The sequence below is a fragment of the Manacus candei genome, unplaced genomic scaffold (genome assembly GCF_025592945.1).
Source record: "Manacus candei isolate 608988 ecotype Guabito, Panama unplaced genomic scaffold, ASM2559294v1 h1tg000062l, whole genome shotgun sequence".
Lineage (NCBI taxonomy): Eukaryota > Metazoa > Chordata > Aves > Passeriformes > Pipridae > Manacus > Manacus candei.
Genome location: NW_026138110.1, coordinates 502,482 through 521,096, shown reverse-complemented (window position 1 = coordinate 521,096; position 18,615 = coordinate 502,482). Strand labels below are relative to the sequence as shown.

Here is an 18,615-nt window from a genome sequence, read left to right as displayed (position 1 = left end):
CACGACCTTGTCAATGAATTAGTGGCAAAATTTTTTCCCTCTAAAAAATTGTCGTTAAACTACAAATCGGTAGTAAATTAAAAATCTGTATCGAATTAAAACCAGACCCAAGGCCGGTGTCTCCAAGGCCGGTGTCTCCTCGCTGCCACCCCCCACGTGGAGCCTGAGGCCGTCGTGCTCTGGGCGGGGCCGGGCGGGGCCGGGCGGTGTGGGGCAGGGAGCACGGCCACGCCCGGCCTCGCCCTGGCACCGCCGCCCTTGTGTCCGTGCGGGCGGCGGGCGCGCGCTGGGAACTAACGGGCGCCCCTGGCGTTTGCATGCAGTCATTGCATTCAGCAGATCCTGGAGGCCGTGCTGCACTGCCATCAGCTGGGCGTGGTCCATCGCGACCTCAAGGTGAGTGCTGCTGCCCCGCCGCCCGCCCCGGAGCAGCGTCCCTTCCCGACAGGGCCTCCAGCAGCCGGAGCGCAGACGCTTCCCTCTTCTTCCTTTTGCCCTTTGGTTGGTTTGTTTCTAACTCGGCTTCCCGTGCGCGCTCACCGGAGGAAGTGTGCCTGTACGGCACCTCTTGGCAGCGCCAGGGAGAGCAGGAGGTGCTGGGCAAGCGTTGGGTGTATTCGGTGAACACACGGTCTTCCTCTGTGCCATCCAGAGCTTGTGGGGCAGGGCATGGCGGGAGTTCTCCATCTCTCATCAGCATAGCTTGGAGTGCTTCTGGGAAGCACAGTAGCCTTTGCGTGTCACGCATCTTAGTGATGGAAGGCCGGCTGCTCTGGGACCACTGGCACAAGGACCTCTCTCTCCTCCAGATGGTGGCTGGGCTACAGAACGTCTTCAGAGCGCGGGAGTTTCTGCAGTGTTCTCACCACAGTCACCCGAGGAGTCCAGCTCCTTCCAGACAAACTTTAGCGTTGGGATAGAAACTTCAGAAAGGGAACTCTTGTGTTGAGAAGAGCATTCCCTCTTTTTTATTCGTGTACTTGCCCAGATGGCTGGGGACATCTGCTGCAGGAATGCTCTCTGCATTTAAACCGTGCTGGCATGGAAAAAAGCAAGTTGAGATCATTTTCTTTTACTGTGAGACTCAGAGAGACAAGGCTGTCCCAGAGCTGGTAGTAAGCTCTCCTTGTGGATAAGGGAAAGGGCTTAAGTTGGGTACTTGGGCTTCACAATGCTCAAGGGAAAGAAGATTGTTTATTTTGGAATCAAACAGAAGTGCACTGTCTGAACTATCAGAAGGCAGAGAAAATGTGGCGCGTGGGCTAAGGCAGCAGAACACACTAATCCCTTCTGGCACAGCTTCTTGGGCTCTTGTTTTCCTTTCTTGAATGAGTTATAGGGAGCAGGGATTTCCTCCTAGGAGAGGAGTTTTCTAGTGGTTATCATTAGTAATAATGTTGGAATCAGAAAGCCGTCGTCTTCCTTGCCATCCCTCACTCCCAAATAAACAACCCTTATTATCTGAATGTATAAAGTCTCTGCTGTTGTCCTACGGGAACATAAAGGGTTATGCTCCCTTTAAATGAAAGGATTTCAAATTTGTCCAGCTGCTCCAGTGATTCCTGTCCTCACCATACAGGCAGTACTATGCTTCCAGCATCAGAAGGAATTTAAAAAGCAGGATTGTAGCCATGCAAGCTGACAGAATAAGGAACGTTTTCTAGTACTTTTCATACATTCACACAAAACAACTTTTTCTTTGGAAATGCATGAAATCCAGCTGTTCCCTGCTCCAGACCATGTGTGGATTTTTTATTCTGTCAAATCCAGGATGAACTGAAAAAACAGTGAGAAAAAGTGTTTCTGCCAAGCTGTGGTGCCCGGTTTCATTTCTGAAAGTGAAAACTTGAGGAAGAAGAAAACCATCCTTCTTCAGTTACTACTTTGTGGCAAAAGCCAAAAAACCCAAAGACTGAAATGACAGACTGTGGTGAAATCCCAGCAGAACTCTGCGTGCCGAAGAGAAGATGCCAAGGCCCAAGACCAGAACTGCAAGACGTGTAGAAGGTGGTTGTGGGCTGGCATGGATCCTCAAACCGCAAAATTCGATGGATTTTTTTTTCCAATAACTCAGTCCACAATTTGATGGCATATTTGGGGGTGTGGAGGGCAACGAGATGAGATTTTGGATTATCTCCTTTTATTTGACTTCTGTTGTAGTTTAGTAGCAAGTGGAGAGGAGCTTTTGCAACCCCTTATGAGCTGCAGAAATGCTCGTTGCTGCTCTGTTTGCAATCAGTGGTGTAAGTCAGAATGGTGGCGGAGCCTAGATCCAGAAAAAAAACAACCTGTCTTTAACAGCCAGTAAAAAGTACACTTCCAGGTAGGAATTCCAGTTCTTTTCAGGCAGCAGCTTCACTGCTTTCGTGAGACTCTGTGATTACAGCCCTCTTGCCCTCCCCCAAAAAGCGGCTGCTCTGGTTACATTCAAGGACAAACACACAGAGCCATAAGTACTTGATGTCTTAAGGATTAAAGACCTTTGGAAAAACACGGCATAAATCAGGTTAATTTATTTGTAAGTAATTTTAGCAGTTAACACTGCCATTCTTCATGCTTGGCTGCAGCCCATCCCCTGGGAGCACGAGGTGACACCATTGAATCCAGAGTGCGAGTCCTGCGTGGCCCACGCCGGGCTGTTAATGTTTTCCAAGTAATTGCAGCCATTCCAAGTTAATGCATGATAATTAGGCAGCGTGCCTCTCGTCAGCCTCAAATGAACAGCTGCATGTTGGTTAAGTGCACGGTCCCACTCGGTGTTGTCCAAAGGGCTCTTGTCTTTGGCATGGGCATAAATCAGGAATTCTGGTGGAACATACATCTGACAGTGGTGTTTCTGCAGAGCACTGTGATTGGCAAAGCAAAGACACAGAAGGGAATTAAAAAAAACATCCCAAGGGGAAATAGAAACCCCCAGCAGCAGCAGAAAGCACAGAACTCCTGTTTTGAAGGAAATCCCTTTTTGGGAAGCGTTATGTGCTCGGTGGGGTAGTGCTCGTGTTCCATCCGAGAGGGTGAGGCTTTTCACTGCTGCTGGCTTGCCTGAAGGTCACAGCCAAATAGGATCATCCATTGCTTTAAGAGGTTTATATAAGAACAGAGTTCCAGGAATTAATTGCTCTGAACTTCTCTCACTCTGAGAGGAATCTTACCAGATCTCTGTGACTCTACGTTGAAATTAGTGTCGTTAAATGGCAAGGAGTGTGACATTGCTTAAATCAGTGTTGATGAACCTAGAGAAGAGTCCTTAGCTATGCACTCAGTGTGCTATATAATGTAGGTGAGGTGATTATTGATAATGTAAGTGAATATAAAGATTGTATTACCTTAATCTCTCCGTTTTTTAAATATATGGCAGTAGAAGATCATCACATAACTAGTGATGAAAGGTTTTTGACGTTGTCTGTTCTCTGACAGGGCAACAAAGGAGTAAGTGAAGGAATGGTGTTTGTAAATTGCTGAAAAAAAGTGCCTTTACAATTTGATGAGAGGGTAAGAAAGACCTTTAGGCTAAAGAGTTTGATGAGAGGGTAAGAAAGACCTTTAGGCTAAAGAGTTTGTCAGGGCCAGTTGTGTTGTTGATTAATACAAGTAACACAGTGGCTGAGGTCTCAATTAGGCTCAAGTATATATTGCTGGATACCTGACATGTATTAAAGATAGCCCTTACTGAAAGAAGCTTATGATCTTAATTGTTTCCAAACTCAGTACCTGCATGGGATTAACTGTAATCACATAAATAGTCCCTTGGAAACGATATGATTGCTGCTGGATTTACCCTGGAATACATATTTAAGCATTTGCAGGAGTGGGTCCCCAGTGCCAGGCTGGATATAGTGAAGGCCCTTGTCATAGACCACTTCAAAAATTACTTCTGAAGAGTCACAGCCATAGCCTTGAAAGTGAGGTTTTGTTGTTCTGTAAATGTAGAACAAAACCTTTTTTAAAAAATCACGAAGATATGAAAGAAAGAAATGGCAAGAAAATACTATACTAAAGGTCACAGTTCTCTGAAATAATCTGTGGAGTTCTACAGTGAGTTATTTGGTTTTTTAAAAGTAAACGTTCATACAATGAAGTTGTGTTTGGACAATTTGCATTTGATGTATTTGCTAACTGAGGATTAAAGGATACATTATGAACAGTGTTAGGAACACCATTGTTGTGTTCTTGGATTTTATGTTTCCTTTAACAGTGTGAGTGTACTGGTGCACTTGAGTTCAGACGTGACCAACGTACCCTAAAAAAAAAAGCCAAGTGGGGACTTTCACTGACTTCCACTGTTATTTCTAAAGGTTCTCTGCAGGCACAAATGTGGGTGTGCTGGTTTTGCTGAAGGATTTGCGATGTCAATACACCTGCCCTCTAAATATAAATATAATCGTAGGGCTGGGAGTGCTAAGCTGGCGTGCAAAACCTTTCTGTTTGACAGAAATGCCTAAAATCCTGCAAAACTGCATAGGTTAGGCTGATCATCAAAGAATCCATGTCTTTGGGCGAGGTTCTGCCACATTTTTCTGGTAGGGAATCTCTGGATTGTGCTGTCACAGGAATGGGTGTCACAGTTCCATATTCCCACCGTGGCCGACTCCTCTCCACGCTGTCCTTAGACTTGCTGTCATGGGCTCATGAAGGCTCTTTCCAGGCCTGCTGGCTCTTTCCAAGTAGGAATGGGAAGTGCAATTTTTGCAATTTCATGGAGAAAACTCAGGGTTTTTTTTTCCTCTTTTTCACTTTTCTAAGTATTTGATCTTTTCCAGACTACTGTAACTTAAAAAAAAAAAAAAAAAAATGAAAACCTGTCTAAAATGTACTTACTTATCTTCTCATCTCAATTTTTTTCTCTCTCTGAATAAAGCCTGAGAACTTACTTCTAGCTAGCAAATCAAAGGGAGCAGCAGTAAAACTGGCAGACTTTGGATTGGCTATAGAAGTCCAGGGAGAGCAGCAAGCTTGGTTTGGTAAGTAGATATTATTTTTTTTCTCACCATTTGTTCAGTGTAGCCATTAAACCTCCCAGCTCTCACCTGGTTGTAAAACATGGGTGTAGAGCCTGGGAGGGAGATGGGTGGCTTCCCAGCAGGTGCTCAGATGAATAAGACAGTAGGTTAATACTGCTGAGTGTACCTGCCCAGTCATCAAAACATTCTCTGCCAGCTGGAGAGACCTGAAAATTTCATTCTGAAGCGCTTTGAAATGTGACTTGAAGGGAAAAAATAAGGGGGTTGAGTACCTGAGGCTGTAGACAGATACTAATTACAGAGTGCTTGTTACAGTTAACAACTGCCCAAAGGAAAATATTGGAAAATACTGAATGCTGGTCATTTTAAACAACAGGACACGTACAGACATGATGCACGTGTCTCACATACCACCTTCAGAACAGGTGTCGAGCACAGGATAGAATCTATTGTAAATCCCAGGTGGGGAAAAAATACAGAATAAAATATTTATAGCAGCTACCTTCGAGCAGCTAGAAAGTGCAGTTTGAAATGGAACCAAGTGCTTGTGAGCCTGCTGTGAAAGGTTGGAATGGAAGCACAAAGGTTTTTGTGCAGGCAGGGAGTTGGGATGTTGAGTGTTTGCAGGCGAGGCTGTAACTCCATGTAGATGGCCAGGCAGCACCGTTGGACATATGTTGGCAGCTTTATAAGCCAGCCTGTTGTTTTAAATCCCAGCCTTTATATAAATGGATTTCTGTAATCCCCAAAAGACAGAGGAGATTGCTCTTGCACATCAACAAACAGACCAGTACAAAAGGAGGGGAATGGAGACAAGACAAAACACAAGTGGTTTGTTATAATGACAGACACAGCAGGTAAACAGGAAGCACCTCAAGACAAAATCAGCAGTTCGGACTTGGTAGAAAGAAACAGAATGTCTTCAAAATATATATGTAAGGAAGAGTCAACCAACTAATAAGAAGAAAGTAATCTAAAGTGGCTCTGTTTTTTTTTTTAAAAAAAGGTGGTACTTGTTCTGTACCTTTTTTAGAACTTCCTCTGCAGAATCTTTCCATAGTGGTCGCAGTGCCTTCCTTCAGCTCTAGGACTGCATTAACAGGGCAGAACATGAACTCCAGTGCACTTGATATTTTGAACTTTTTCTGGCTTTCAGAAGATTTTCCTGCTTTCCCCTGGATTCTGCAGCACTTAGTGATTCATGGCATGCTCTGAGTCTAACTACAGCTCTGCATCAGTGTGTTTTACTTTGTTTTTCCTTTTATTTTTCCTTTTCTCTTTTTCTGGGTGTAGTCCCTTGGTGTGATAGTCCCTTTTCTGCTTGGGCCATGGCTGTGCCTCAGCAGGAAACTGGCTCCAGCTCTGTGTGTTTGGATACAACAGGATTCTTTCCTGGTTTGCATGTTTGCAAAACAAGCCTGTTCTTTGCCTATTTGTAGAAAGTGTTACAGGGTTTGGTGAAACCTCCCACCCTCTTAGGAGGTGTTTGATGTACTGGGAAGGTGTGAGGCAGATGAACTCACCAAAGCAAGGACTTTGTCCTGTGCTTCTGGACACATATTTAAATCAAAAAATGATATGAGTCTTCAAGGTCCCTTCCAACCAAAACCATTCTATGATTTTATGTAGTAAAACCACACCAGTTATTTCTGTTTAGATCCATTCTGTATCTTCATCAAGAGATAAGTTTAGCTAAGTCCTGTATTTATTTCTGCTTTAAAGTTTATTTTCAAGTGATTTTATTTTTAGTAGTGTTCAGTGAGCTGTGGTAAGTTTTAAAGTCAAGGCAACATTATTTCCCCTTTAAAATGAGCAAAAATATTAATATAGAGCACTACACCCAAAAGGGATATGAAACAGCACTCTATTTAAAGCTACTTAGAACATCTATATTTCAGCTTCTCCAAGGAGCTTAGGATGTGTTTCCCGTATGATAGTACTCCTTAACAATTCATAGCTCTCATATCAGGAGACTGCAAACAACAAGCTGATTTTTCATGACCATATTTTAGCTCTTTTCTCAGTAGAATATACAGAATGTGTTCCTTCATTTCCTCCTCCCACTCCAAAATAATAGCCAACTGCAGGGCAAAGGCTTCTTTTTCCTGTAGCTGTGCACTCTGCATGTTATCACTGTCTCTCATGAGTTTAGTGGATTCCAGTGTGGTCCTTCATGAAAGCCACCAAATTCTCACCTTTCAAGTTATTCCCAAGTATTTATTTTAGGCAAAGATGCTGGAAAGAGCAGACACGCTCACTGAAGTGGTGCAGCCTGTTAATGGTCATTAAGTTTTTATCCTTTGCAGTATCCTAAGAAAAGTAACATTTCTCCCTCCGTTTTGCATTGCTGCCAGGAGAAAGCAGCACTGCCTCTCATGAATAAAGGATGAGGGATGTATAAATTTTAAAGGCTGGATTGCTTCAGATATGCTTTCTGTAAACTTTTGGACGGAGGTTTCCAGAAGTGGAACAACTTCACAGAAATGGGTTTTGCAGTGGAAAGATTGTATAAAGGGATAGCAAAGGCTGGGAGAAGGCTGAGCCCGAGTCAGTGGACTTCATCCTAAGAAACACCCTTCAGAAAGCTCAGCCTGAACACCTCTGAACATTTACTTTGCCACCATCTGGCTTTGGCTGAATTGGGTTTTCAGTTCTGTGTGAGGAATTTCGAACGCTGCTGTTAATCTCTTTTTTTTTTTTCCCTCCTAAATGATTTCTTTGCTTTTCTTAAATCTAACCCTACGTGTTGTTTACTCACAAACCTGCCCTCCCATACCACTGAACTGAACTCTCTGAATGCTCCTTATGTTAACAAACATCCCTTGATTTTTGCAGAGCACGTTCAGCTTTTGACAATAGTTGCCTTGCCTTTTGACAGGCTTTGCTGGTACCCCAGGATACCTTTCTCCAGAAGTGTTACGAAAAGATCCTTATGGAAAACCTGTGGATATGTGGGCATGTGGTAAGAAATTGCTCTGAAAGACGTGTTCAGTCCACTGTGGGGTGTTTTAAGGGTGAGAAATGACATCCAGAATATGCTATATTCTGCATCAGAAAATCGATATTTAATAAAATTCGGTATTCATTGGATTTTTTTGTTATTCTCCCAGCTTCTTTTTTAAAAAAAATTGTTTATGAAGCTGTGTTATCATGGCATAATACACTTACACAAAGTATTACAAAAATAGTTGCAGGTGTAAGGCACATAACTAGTTAGGAAACATAACAGCTCATACTTAGTTTTGCTTCACAAGCAGCCTAAGATTTGATCTGACCAATATACCACAAGTGTAGGTATAAACTGCAAACTTAAATGTTCTGTAAAGTGGAGTGCAGAGCTATTGGTGTATCATGCAGCTCTTGAAACAGTGTTGTGTGAGATAACTGCTACCAGTGGCAGCTCCCCAGCTGAGAACAATGGCTGGTTTCCTTATTTTACTTCTACCCACAGTTTTTATTTGGTTGTATTTATGAAAGCACTTTTCTTTAGCCTCAGTGAATCATCTTTGTAAGACTAACAGGTGGTCTTTTTAATTTCCTTTTGACTTATATACAGATAAATTGCATTGCCCAAATTTTCTTTGCATGAGATTAGTTAGAACACGATCTTGCTCACACTGGTAGAAGCCATGATAAAACCAGAAGTAAAAAAGGCATTTTCCTGGAACATCCAGAATCACGGAATATTATTTCTCCATCAGTTCAGTTTTTAAGTGTTCCTGATCTGATGTTGTGTCAGGTGCTCACTCTTGCCCCTGCTTTCCATCGGAGCTTACCTTGTGAACCCCACCTTTCTGTTTTCCCCAGTATGAACAGGGGCAGTATTTTCCAGTGGCTGGGATGGCACTCTTGAAGCTTTTGTTTTTCATAATTTTTAGGTGCCAAATTTCTGGAGTTTGTCTCTTGAAATCCCTTAATCCTGGTCTGACTTTTCTGCAGGAGTCATTCTGTATATCCTCCTGGTGGGATACCCTCCATTCTGGGATGAAGACCAGCACAGGCTTTACCAGCAGATCAAGGCTGGTGCTTATGATGTATGTACCATACTCTGCCTGTTCAATTATTTATAATTGTACCTCAAAATAGGAGCTTTATAGAGTGAAAGGTGAAATTAGAATATTTTTCCTAATGTTTGCGTATCTTTGAGTCACACCAAATAGTAAATATCATTTTATTAACGTGAACCTTATTGGAATATGGTAATTTAAGTCTTATTTCTGCTCTTGTATTATCTTATGCTGTTGTATTGCCCACCTCTGGAAATACAAGCTGCTCTAGAGCTTTGCAAAAGGAATAGTTTCATTAAAGACAGATACTCTGACAAAAAACATTACAGCTGTTGTTAAGTAAGAACTGATGATTTGGTGGCATATGAATTTTACACCATCATCTATTCATATTTCATTAAACAGACAGAGTGCTGTTTGTCCCCAGATTTAAGCAATTTGTGAATGATGAAGAGAAAAAGGCAGAGCCTTATAATTTTTAAGCTCTTATTCCAATCCAGTAGTGGATCCTTAGGTGAAGTTATGTACAGATTGTACGAGATAATGCTCATTTTTTTCCTGAAGTTCCCCTCACCAGAATGGGACACGGTGACTCCTGAAGCAAAAGACCTTATCAACAAAATGCTCACCATCAACCCAGCGAAACGCATCACAGCATCAGAAGCACTAAAGCATCCCTGGATCTGTGTAAGTAATTCCCCCAGATTTCTCAGGATCGTTGGGCAGACAAAGCAGGGAAAGTGTGCAGAGGATAACTCCTGGCCTTACTCGTGCAGCTCTGTAACTAGAAATTGTAAAGTTGTGGTTACACAGATACAGTCAGTAGTGGTGTACACTGAGATCTCAGCCTGGGATAAGACTTTTGCAGAAATGAACTCCTTTGCCTTGACTTTGTGGTGCAGGAGTTCACTGCCAAAATTAGAGTGCCATTTTAAATTCTCAGTGGGAAAAAAAAAAATAAAAGAAAGTGTCTTTGAGTTAGATAATGGTTTGCATCTTCTTTTCCCTGTAGTCACTCTGATAAGCATGAAATGTAAAGGCAGGAAATTTAGAGACTTCTAAAAGTCAATTTGCAGGTAGCAGAGGCTGCCTGGTTGTCCCTGGATCCAGGACTGCTTTCCAGCTCTCAGTGTATTCCACACTGTGACTTTTCAAGAGGACTTTACACATAGAAAAGGCTCATAAAATGAACACAGTTGCATAGTCAGATGAGGTAGACGTTCAAGCCAAGTTTTGGACCATGTGGGCTGTGATATGTGAGTTGTAGAGTAACTAAACTGCTGAACAGCTGGCTGGGTGCCTTAAAATAATTCTTTTCTTCTCCTCTAGCAACGTTCTACTGTTGCCTCTATGATGCACAGACAAGAGACTGTAGATTGCTTGAAGAAATTCAATGCAAGAAGAAAACTAAAGGTAAGAATGAAAACTTGTGCTTGTGCTCCATGTGTAAAACCAATGGTCTCTAAGTACATTTTTTCTTGAATATTCTGCTTAAATGAACTATTGATAGGGATCTTAAAAGCTTGTTCTTTTGGATTATCCTTTGTTTTCTGCTGGCCAGACAGGATAACTTTGTAGATGTGAACTTCTCTAACGTGCACTTTACAAATAAACTGCTATTCCTCCCCAAAAAAAGGAACCTAAAGGTTGCTAGTAAAGTCTGTTTCATATTCAGATGTGTATTTTGCTGATAATTGCTGTGAGTACTCACGGCTTGTGCTTTACTTACTCAGAAATGGCAAATATTTGAGATTATCAAGTGGCTGATAGGTGTGTAATTAAGATTAAATGACAGTTAATGCTCTCATGACATGGCATGTGAGAGGTAATGCCCAGGCAATCCATTCTTTCAGGGTTAATTCAGTAATTGCTGTAATTTGCACCTGTTTTCCTTTTTGTTGTGTTGTGTCATATTCAGACTTTTACACAAGTGTGATGCTAATTTGAGAAAATGTGTGTGTACACAGGGGGCCATTTTGACAACAATGCTGGCTACCAGAAATTTCTCAGGTATGTTCATTGAGCTCCAGATTGAGCTCCAATCTTTATGTTTTGATGTCTGTGAAGACCCAAATCTGATTAGGATTTATCAGTACAGAAAGATCTCTGTTATTCAGGAGCATCTAAATATGATATATCTAGAGTTGTTTCCTTGGCAGAAGTAATCAAAATTAAAACTGTTTGGGCCAAAGAGATTCTCTTGTAGGTTACAGTCTGATTTTTCTGTAGAAGCTGAGCTCCTTCCCTGCTTTCTGATTGTTACCTCTCAAAATACAGTGTTTTCATGGCTGTTTTGGTGGAGGAACCTTGAAAGTTCTGCCTAAGTCTCACCAAACAACATCTACAAACTTCTTTTTATTATGTGACATCATTCCATGATTCTGTTGCATCCTGTATTAAAAAATAAAATAAATACACATTCATTTCTTGATTGCTTTGCTAAGGAGTAAGAAACATTGTAACATGAGTTTTCCTATTCCTTCTCTTCTAGTGCCCAGCAATGCTTAGCTGGATATAAAAAGAGTTGTTTCCTCTTTATAAAATAATTTTGTAGTGATGTCCTGGAGATTTAAGTCTTTATGCTAAACAAATTTTAGTAACAAAAGCTGAAACACATTTGCTGTTAGTAGAGTTAGAATTGTCCTCAATAGTAGTATTGCCAAAATCTTGATGCTATGTTGAATTTTTCGTTTCGGCATTCGAGATTTCGAGTGAGTAGTGAAAAAGAACACCAGATTTAAACATCAGTAATTCTACTTATCCTCCTACTCTGTGATGTAACTGTTGGAGTGTAACATGAATTACTGTACAGACAAAAACATGGCAGTGCTTTGGGCATGTTTTGAATAATAATAAGCACTGACTCATCCAAAAAAAATTACATAATCATGAATGCAAGAGCAACTTGTTCAATTTGCATAGTATTTGAAATACAATTTCTTTCTTAGTCAGTTCCTTTATTGAATACACACCTAAGCACAGAAGATTACATTTATTTAAATTACCTTGAGTTAGTGCTTAATGAGTCGCCAGTGTCTGCCAATTCACTTTAAAGGTGGGAAGGCACATCTTGTAAGAATGAATTACTGTTAAATATCAAACAAATAAATCATTCCTCATCCCTTTTCATAACTGTCACTGTCTAGATGTGTGAGGGTCAAATTCAACTTCCACGAACCAAAAAAGCTGAAGTAGTTTTAAAACAGTACTTCAGCATGAAAACCAAGCAGGGTTTTTGGAATTTTTTTCATTTTATTTTTTTCACTTATCATCCCATGTTTTACACCATAATGACCCACGTTTTTTCTTGATGACATTTCTGTTTTTTCAATTTATTTATTCACTGTGTTTCATTGCAAAGCATGCTTTTGAAGGTCATTTGTCCATAACGATGTGGTTATAAAAGTGTTTTATTTTCCTTTTTTTTTCTTCTTTTTATGTGGAATGTATATTTCTTGTGAGGTAAGACCCTCAGCACGTGAAAGGAACATCTTTTCTCTCTTCTAAATCCGAGCTGCTGTTTGTTCTCAATCACTTTAATTTCTCCATGTTGTCACAACAGCACTCCCTTTCAGTCTGCTTTCTGGCCTATTAGTGCTGCCTTAGGTTTTATTTATAGCTCTTGCTTGTAGTTGCAAGAAATCTTTCATTGTGAGCTTAATTTAGAATCTGCTGATTGCTTTGCTCCTGCAAATTCTTTAAATATTTGATTTGTATGCAGTATCTGTGATTAAAGAATGATGAGTCAAAATACTATTAAAAATACATTCCAAGCCAAAAGCACCAGAGGCAGCTGAGCACGGAATATGTCCTGTAACATGGAATACTGCATAAGAATCCACCCTGGGCACACTTGGAAGGACACTTGCTGGCAGTGCCATACACAGAATACTTGTTGTTATTGCTTTTAGTGCCCTGGCTTTCATTCACTTCTTTACATAGAACATGTAATGTTTGTTAAGCATTAATAAAGAACTCACAAGTGTCATGCACAAGTTTAGCAAAAGGACCTACAGCAGCCTGTAAGAATTAATTGATGTTCTCCCATATTTTTTTGTATGGGCTAAGGGTATAAAAGAGGCTTTGAAAGCAGTTAACTTCTGGCTTTTTTGGCCTTAGGTTTCAGAAATAGCTCCTCCCTTTTGCTTTCCCTAAATGAATTCCTGAAGTTAATGGAGTGCCCACAATATTTTTGGGAATGTGCAAACTAAAGCCGTGTTGCATCAGGTTCTGTAAGCACACATTGCAACAGGGAGTGTCCTACCCCAAAAATATATGGAAAACAATTTGTTTTCAATATTTACTCACGTGTTTCGGTAAATAAAAACATTCAGTGGGCCAGGCAAATTTATTTTTGTTCATTTTAGTGGTAAGTCATGGCCTTGTGGGAGTTTTAATGGTGGTATTGGCTGATGTCCATAATTATTACACTGGAGGGCTGATATATTAATGAAATTATAGAACATTAACCTGGCTTCACTTTCCAGGTTTTTTCATGTAAGCAACACAATAATGGAAATGAGTCATTTCTGGATGGTCGCTGAGGTGATCCTACATTTTCTGTGCTCTAAAATGAGCACTTAATGCAGATGTAGCTGAAAAATAAGCCACAATTACAAGAATTAACTTCAAGTGTAAACTGAATACTCAGTATTTCAAGCCTTAGGCTTGCAAGGTCCTATTGGTTTGGGGTTTTTTTTAAAGATAAGGATGGCAGGAATAATGAGATCTCCATGTCAGGACTGTTCTTATATACAGAACAGGAATTTCTTACAGCCTAAGCTGTGGAACACTTTCTGATGGGAAGATTGGGTCATAAACAACAATAAACCCCAAATCACGGCGGGCTCGTTGTGTAATTTATTATTCTCCAAGTCTTTGGCAGTGAGCCATGAAGCATTCACGCTTTAGTGAATAGTTTGTTTGGATGTGGTAGGTCAGCCAGCGTGGATTTCTACTGGAAATGTTTTCGGGTTCAGAGCCACGCTGTGCGTGTTCGCACGTTAGCCCTCCAAATTTAGGAATTCAGAAGGATCTGGTGCCAGTTTCAAGTGGGGGAATTTAAAGCCTGACACGTTAATAACGTTAAGGCAAATGAAATGTTGCCCATCAGACTCCACTGCTTTGAAGAGATTTGATCACCATACAACACAACTGAGAAAATAGCAAGTTTTCTTCATTAGAAGCTGAGGGAAAGCCTAGGATTTGTTATTACTGCCTGCTGGGAATCAACCCTCCAAACCAAATTGTCCCTCCTTTCTTATTTTTCCTGACCTTTCTCACAAGGAGACTGATGCTGTCCTGGTGGGAAATCCCCAAAGGTGGTACAGAGAGCATTGCACCTCCCCATGCTCTCTGAGTACCTTTTTGATCTCCTATTGATCACTTTTCTGTCGCTGTCATATTAATAACACCATGAAGATACTCTGCAAACCCCTGGTCCGAGTCCCTGCCATCAGGACAATATTTTTTCATAGTTGTATCAAATTATCCCATCAGCAAATATAAATATATTGCAGTTGAAAAAATGAAAATATCCAAAGCTGCTGCTTTTACACTCACCTTGCTTCCATTTCCTCTCTGCCACCCGAGGAGCTCTCTCCTTGGATAAGTACAGTTAACCTACAGCTTTAATCGGTGGAAAAAGAGATGTGTGGGGATCTAAAGGATTGGTAGTTTCTTAAAGACTTCCTTTCTCAGAGCAACAAAAGGAGGAAATAAAAGCTGAGCACGTGTGTGGAGCTGGGAGGCAATGGGGGTTTGCTGGGTGAGCTCGGGGGGACCCACCTGACACTGAACTTATTTGTCTCGTTTTACAGCAGCCAAGAGTTTACTGAAAAAGCCGGACGGAGTTAAGGTAGGTTCAAAATATATTGTAGTAGTCACCACCTGCCTGTAACTTCTGCCAGGTTTTAGAATTGATTATTGTTTCTTTCCTCCATATAATTTGTTAGTAAGTGCTTCTCACTCTGTATATGAAGTGGTTAAAGTTAGTAGGTGAAGCTTAAGTAAAAGGAATACTTGCAAAACAAGCATTAAATAAGTGGAAGATAGAAAACTACCAGAGAAAATACTTTTCTTGCTATTTTAATGAAGGATGTTTGTGTAATTAATGACTCAAAAGTTATTAATTAGCTTATAATAACAATTTGGTGGTGGGCACATTAGCTTTGTAGGCATCAGTGTTTATCTGCAGCTCTATTGCCTCTGTGTTACCCCTTGACTTTACATTTTGATTTCATGGAAGACCAAAAGTTTTTCGGGTAGGCTTGGCTCCACATGAGGTGTATTCTGCCAGATGTACTTGCTATATTTGGCAGAACTTGAGGGGTTTACTATCTCAACAAATCAACTTTTCCTGACTAAGAGACCTTGCTAAGAAGGGAACATTTTGGCAGCTTTCGTACGTGATTTAGAGCTCCTATTCTCACGTCACCAGGCCCTGCAGGAGGAGAGATGCCTCACAAATGAACATTCTGGATAAATACTGGGAAAAAAAGCCAGGGAAATATAATTTATTTCTTTTCTTGGAGGATTCCTGAAGCCTATATAAGATAATATAATGCCTCAAGCTTTCGTTATAACATTCAAAAGATATTCTTCTGTGCTCTGTGTGTTTACTCAGAAGCGTGTCTTTGAAGTGAATTTTAATTTTCCATTTAATCTTAATGTCTTATTTTAACAAAGCATTATGAATACTTGTTTAAATACCAGATTCACAGTGTATTTGTGCCTATTCTCTGACTTCTGCACACTTTTCTGGTCAAAAAAATCATGAGCCTGACCTAAAATCAAATGACTACACCACGATTTCAGTGCTTCTCACTGCCAAGCAGTAAATATCCTAGTTCCACAGAGAAGCACACATTCAGTACTATTCTATCTCTCCTGTGGAAAACCCTTAACACATTTCCTTCTGGAATAAGTAAATTTTATGCACTCTTCTCTGACCAGCTTTTCCTTTTTAAATATCATTCCTCCTACAGGTCCACGATGGTATTTGTTCTACCTCAATTCCAATTATAACGTGGGAAACAAATGTTGCCAAAATTTTGCCTAAATTGCACTCGTTGGGATTTGATACTTTGGATTTCAGCACATGTTATGTGTCTGCTGTTTATCTGCATGGTCATGTGGAGCAGAGGGAGTAAATTTACATCTGGGGAAGTCTGTTTTTGTTGTTTCTGTGACTGAGCTACTGTAAACTCCGTAGCATTTTTCCACCCCTTCCTGCAGCTTAAGCTGTCCTTTTCTTATTAAAAAAAAAAAAAAAAAAAAAGCCAAAAGAGAAATATACTGTACTCCATGCATTGATACTTCAAATCCAACCAGTCACGTTTTCTTCTTTTCCTTTCTCTCTGACTGGTCAATTCAGAAAAGGAAGTCCAGTTCGAGTGTTCAGATGATGGTGAGGATCTTTATCGACAGATTTTTTTTTTTTTCCTCCTGTGAAACGTTCACACTTAGAAACCAAACAGTTGCATTTAGCTTTGTTAACATACCGTGAGAAGCTGCAAGACTTTAAAGTACAACCCTGTCGAATTTTAAGCCTGCAGTTGCTATATGCCATCCACAGTGAATCGTTCTGCCGTTCTTTCAAGCAAGTCTTTAATTGTTTTTTAACCTGGGGACATAAGAAAACAAAAAAAGTAGATGTAACATCAGCCAATGCAGCTGTCCGTAGTAAATAAGAATAGTAACGAAATAGTAATCTTGTAACAGCCTTCTATTCGTTATTAAAACCTCTTTATTTTTAAAGCTAATAGTATTAATGTCATAGAATGTAACCACGTTGCACAGTGAAATAGTATTGCATTAATTGAGCTGCTGTAGCCCACGATGCCATGCTAAATGCTCAGGAGTAAAAAACCCAATTTCCCAGCCTTTCCATACTACAGTTTCCCAGCCAGCTTCCTTCACAGCTCAGGACCGTGTCACAGGATGTCCCCACTGACAATGGCAATAACTTTTCTTCCTCCTCAACCCACTCTCCAGCCTTGTGTTCACTTGGCCTCCGTGATGGCACACAGTAGCACAGTTTGCTGTGGGTTTGAGTCTGAGCTGGGGGGTGTTCACGGTGCTGGGCTGTGCCATCAGCAGAGAGAAGGAGAATATCCCTCATCCACACCTTTCTCTGGGAAGCACAACCCCTCGAAAAGCACAAACTGCTGGTGAGGTCTGAGCAGCCGTGCAGTTTTGTAGGAAAATCACCTGTTATTTGGGTGGACACAGAATTTCAGCGGTGTCCAGAGGAGGGTCACTGGAAAGGTACAGTGTGGATGTTGCCAGGATCCCGAACCTGAACCGTGCGTTAACTTTTTGTGCCATCTGAAAGATAAAGCCCCAAGACACACGTTTTGCTTCTTAAAAATATTTTCATAACGTATGACAAAAGACCACTAATGATTCCCACAGCCATGGCCAGCTGATTGGAGCGTGTGTGTGTGTCTGTCCTGCACTCTCAGACCTCGGAGAGGGGCTTTTGGTGAGCGATGCCTTAGGAAAAACTCCTTCTTCACAACCAGTAGAGGGTCACTGGTTAAGCACAAATCAGCTTTAGAATAACTGTTCCCTATGAAAATGTTTTCCTCCTTTTGGAGTGATTTCCTTTTGCTGTTAAAAATACATGTAAAATACACCCCATGTGTTCATAAATTAATATATCTGTGTTCTGTGAGAGAGAAAACGTGTAGAGCTTATTGCTGTTTTCTCTCAGAGTTTCAAAGGGTTTCACCTGATCTGTTTACATGGACAAAATAACTGTATTTTGAACCACATTATCTCTCTCTGCTGTTACTGATTAATGCTGGATTCTCAATATCTTGCTGAAGAAGTTTTGAATGTGTTTCCTGCAGCTCTCAGCAGTAGCTGCAATGGATATTGTTTATTTTTATAGGGCTTTCACCCAGGGAGTATGGACCCAAGCCTGCTCTCCTTACTCAGGCAAAATTGGAGTTGAAATTTGATTAACCTGTTTCCATTATGTATTCAACAATGAACATTCATTTGGCACATCACTCTTGTTTTTATATTAAGCTGCTACTGAGTAGGACTGTATGAAGTCTGGTGAAATCTTCATTTCTTTCCACATGTTTTTTCTTTATGCCTTTTGTTAGGGCCTTTTTATTCGTAGTCTCTCTGACTACACTGTCATAAAAATATGAATCTGTGGTTATATAATTTGATATGTGATTTTTCTCTTGTTTGGAAGGTTTAGTTTGCTGTCAAGCGGCATCGTTTGTATTCTCACTGTTCCACAGTTCTGCAGAACTTTCATTTACTGACATGGATGGGATGTTTTTAAAGTTTTTTCCTGAGTAAGGAGTTCAGGTTCTGCCCATCTCAGAATCCCACAGATATTAAAGCAAGGAAAATACTTACCAATAATTATGTCTCCCCATGAAAGACTTTCTGCACAGAGGTATTTCTTCTCTCCCTGTCTTGACTTCAGACACCTCTTCAGCTTAGGGCTGCAATTGTGAATAGATAAATGAAATTTATTTGACAATAACAAGACCAAGTTGGGGCATAAGCACTCTGAACTCAATAATAACTCCTAGTTTCTCTTAATGACAATTTCTGTGGAAAGACCATTGTTTAAAGTAAGTGTTTCTCATCCTCCTGCTGTAGAGCATCGTGAACTTTGA

The 18,615-nt window shown here is 40.7% G+C and overlaps 1 protein-coding gene across 19 annotated transcripts in view; it reads left to right on the top strand.

The window, feature by feature from the left end:
- The window catches only part of CAMK2D (calcium/calmodulin dependent protein kinase II delta), a 115,893-nt gene that overhangs the window by 72,092 nt on the left and 25,186 nt on the right, over positions 1-18,615 (top strand). For 3 of the 19 annotated variants that reach the window (XM_051804911.1, XM_051804919.1, XM_051804914.1), the window contains exons 7-14: positions 4,859-4,961; positions 7,840-7,923; positions 8,901-8,995; positions 9,533-9,655; positions 10,298-10,381; positions 10,936-10,978; positions 14,788-14,825; positions 16,344-16,376. In XM_051804911.1, coding sequence (XP_051660871.1) covers positions 4,859-4,961; positions 7,840-7,923; positions 8,901-8,995; positions 9,533-9,655; positions 10,298-10,381; positions 10,936-10,978; positions 14,788-14,825; positions 16,344-16,376 — 603 coding nt within the window. Of the gene's footprint in view, positions 1-323; positions 397-4,858; positions 4,962-7,839; positions 7,924-8,900; positions 8,996-9,532; positions 9,656-10,297; positions 10,382-10,935; positions 10,979-14,787; positions 14,826-16,343; positions 16,377-18,615 lie in introns of all 19 variants that reach the window. The other 16 variants (XM_051804929.1, XM_051804925.1, XM_051804918.1 and 13 more) reach the window with 7 other exon arrangements.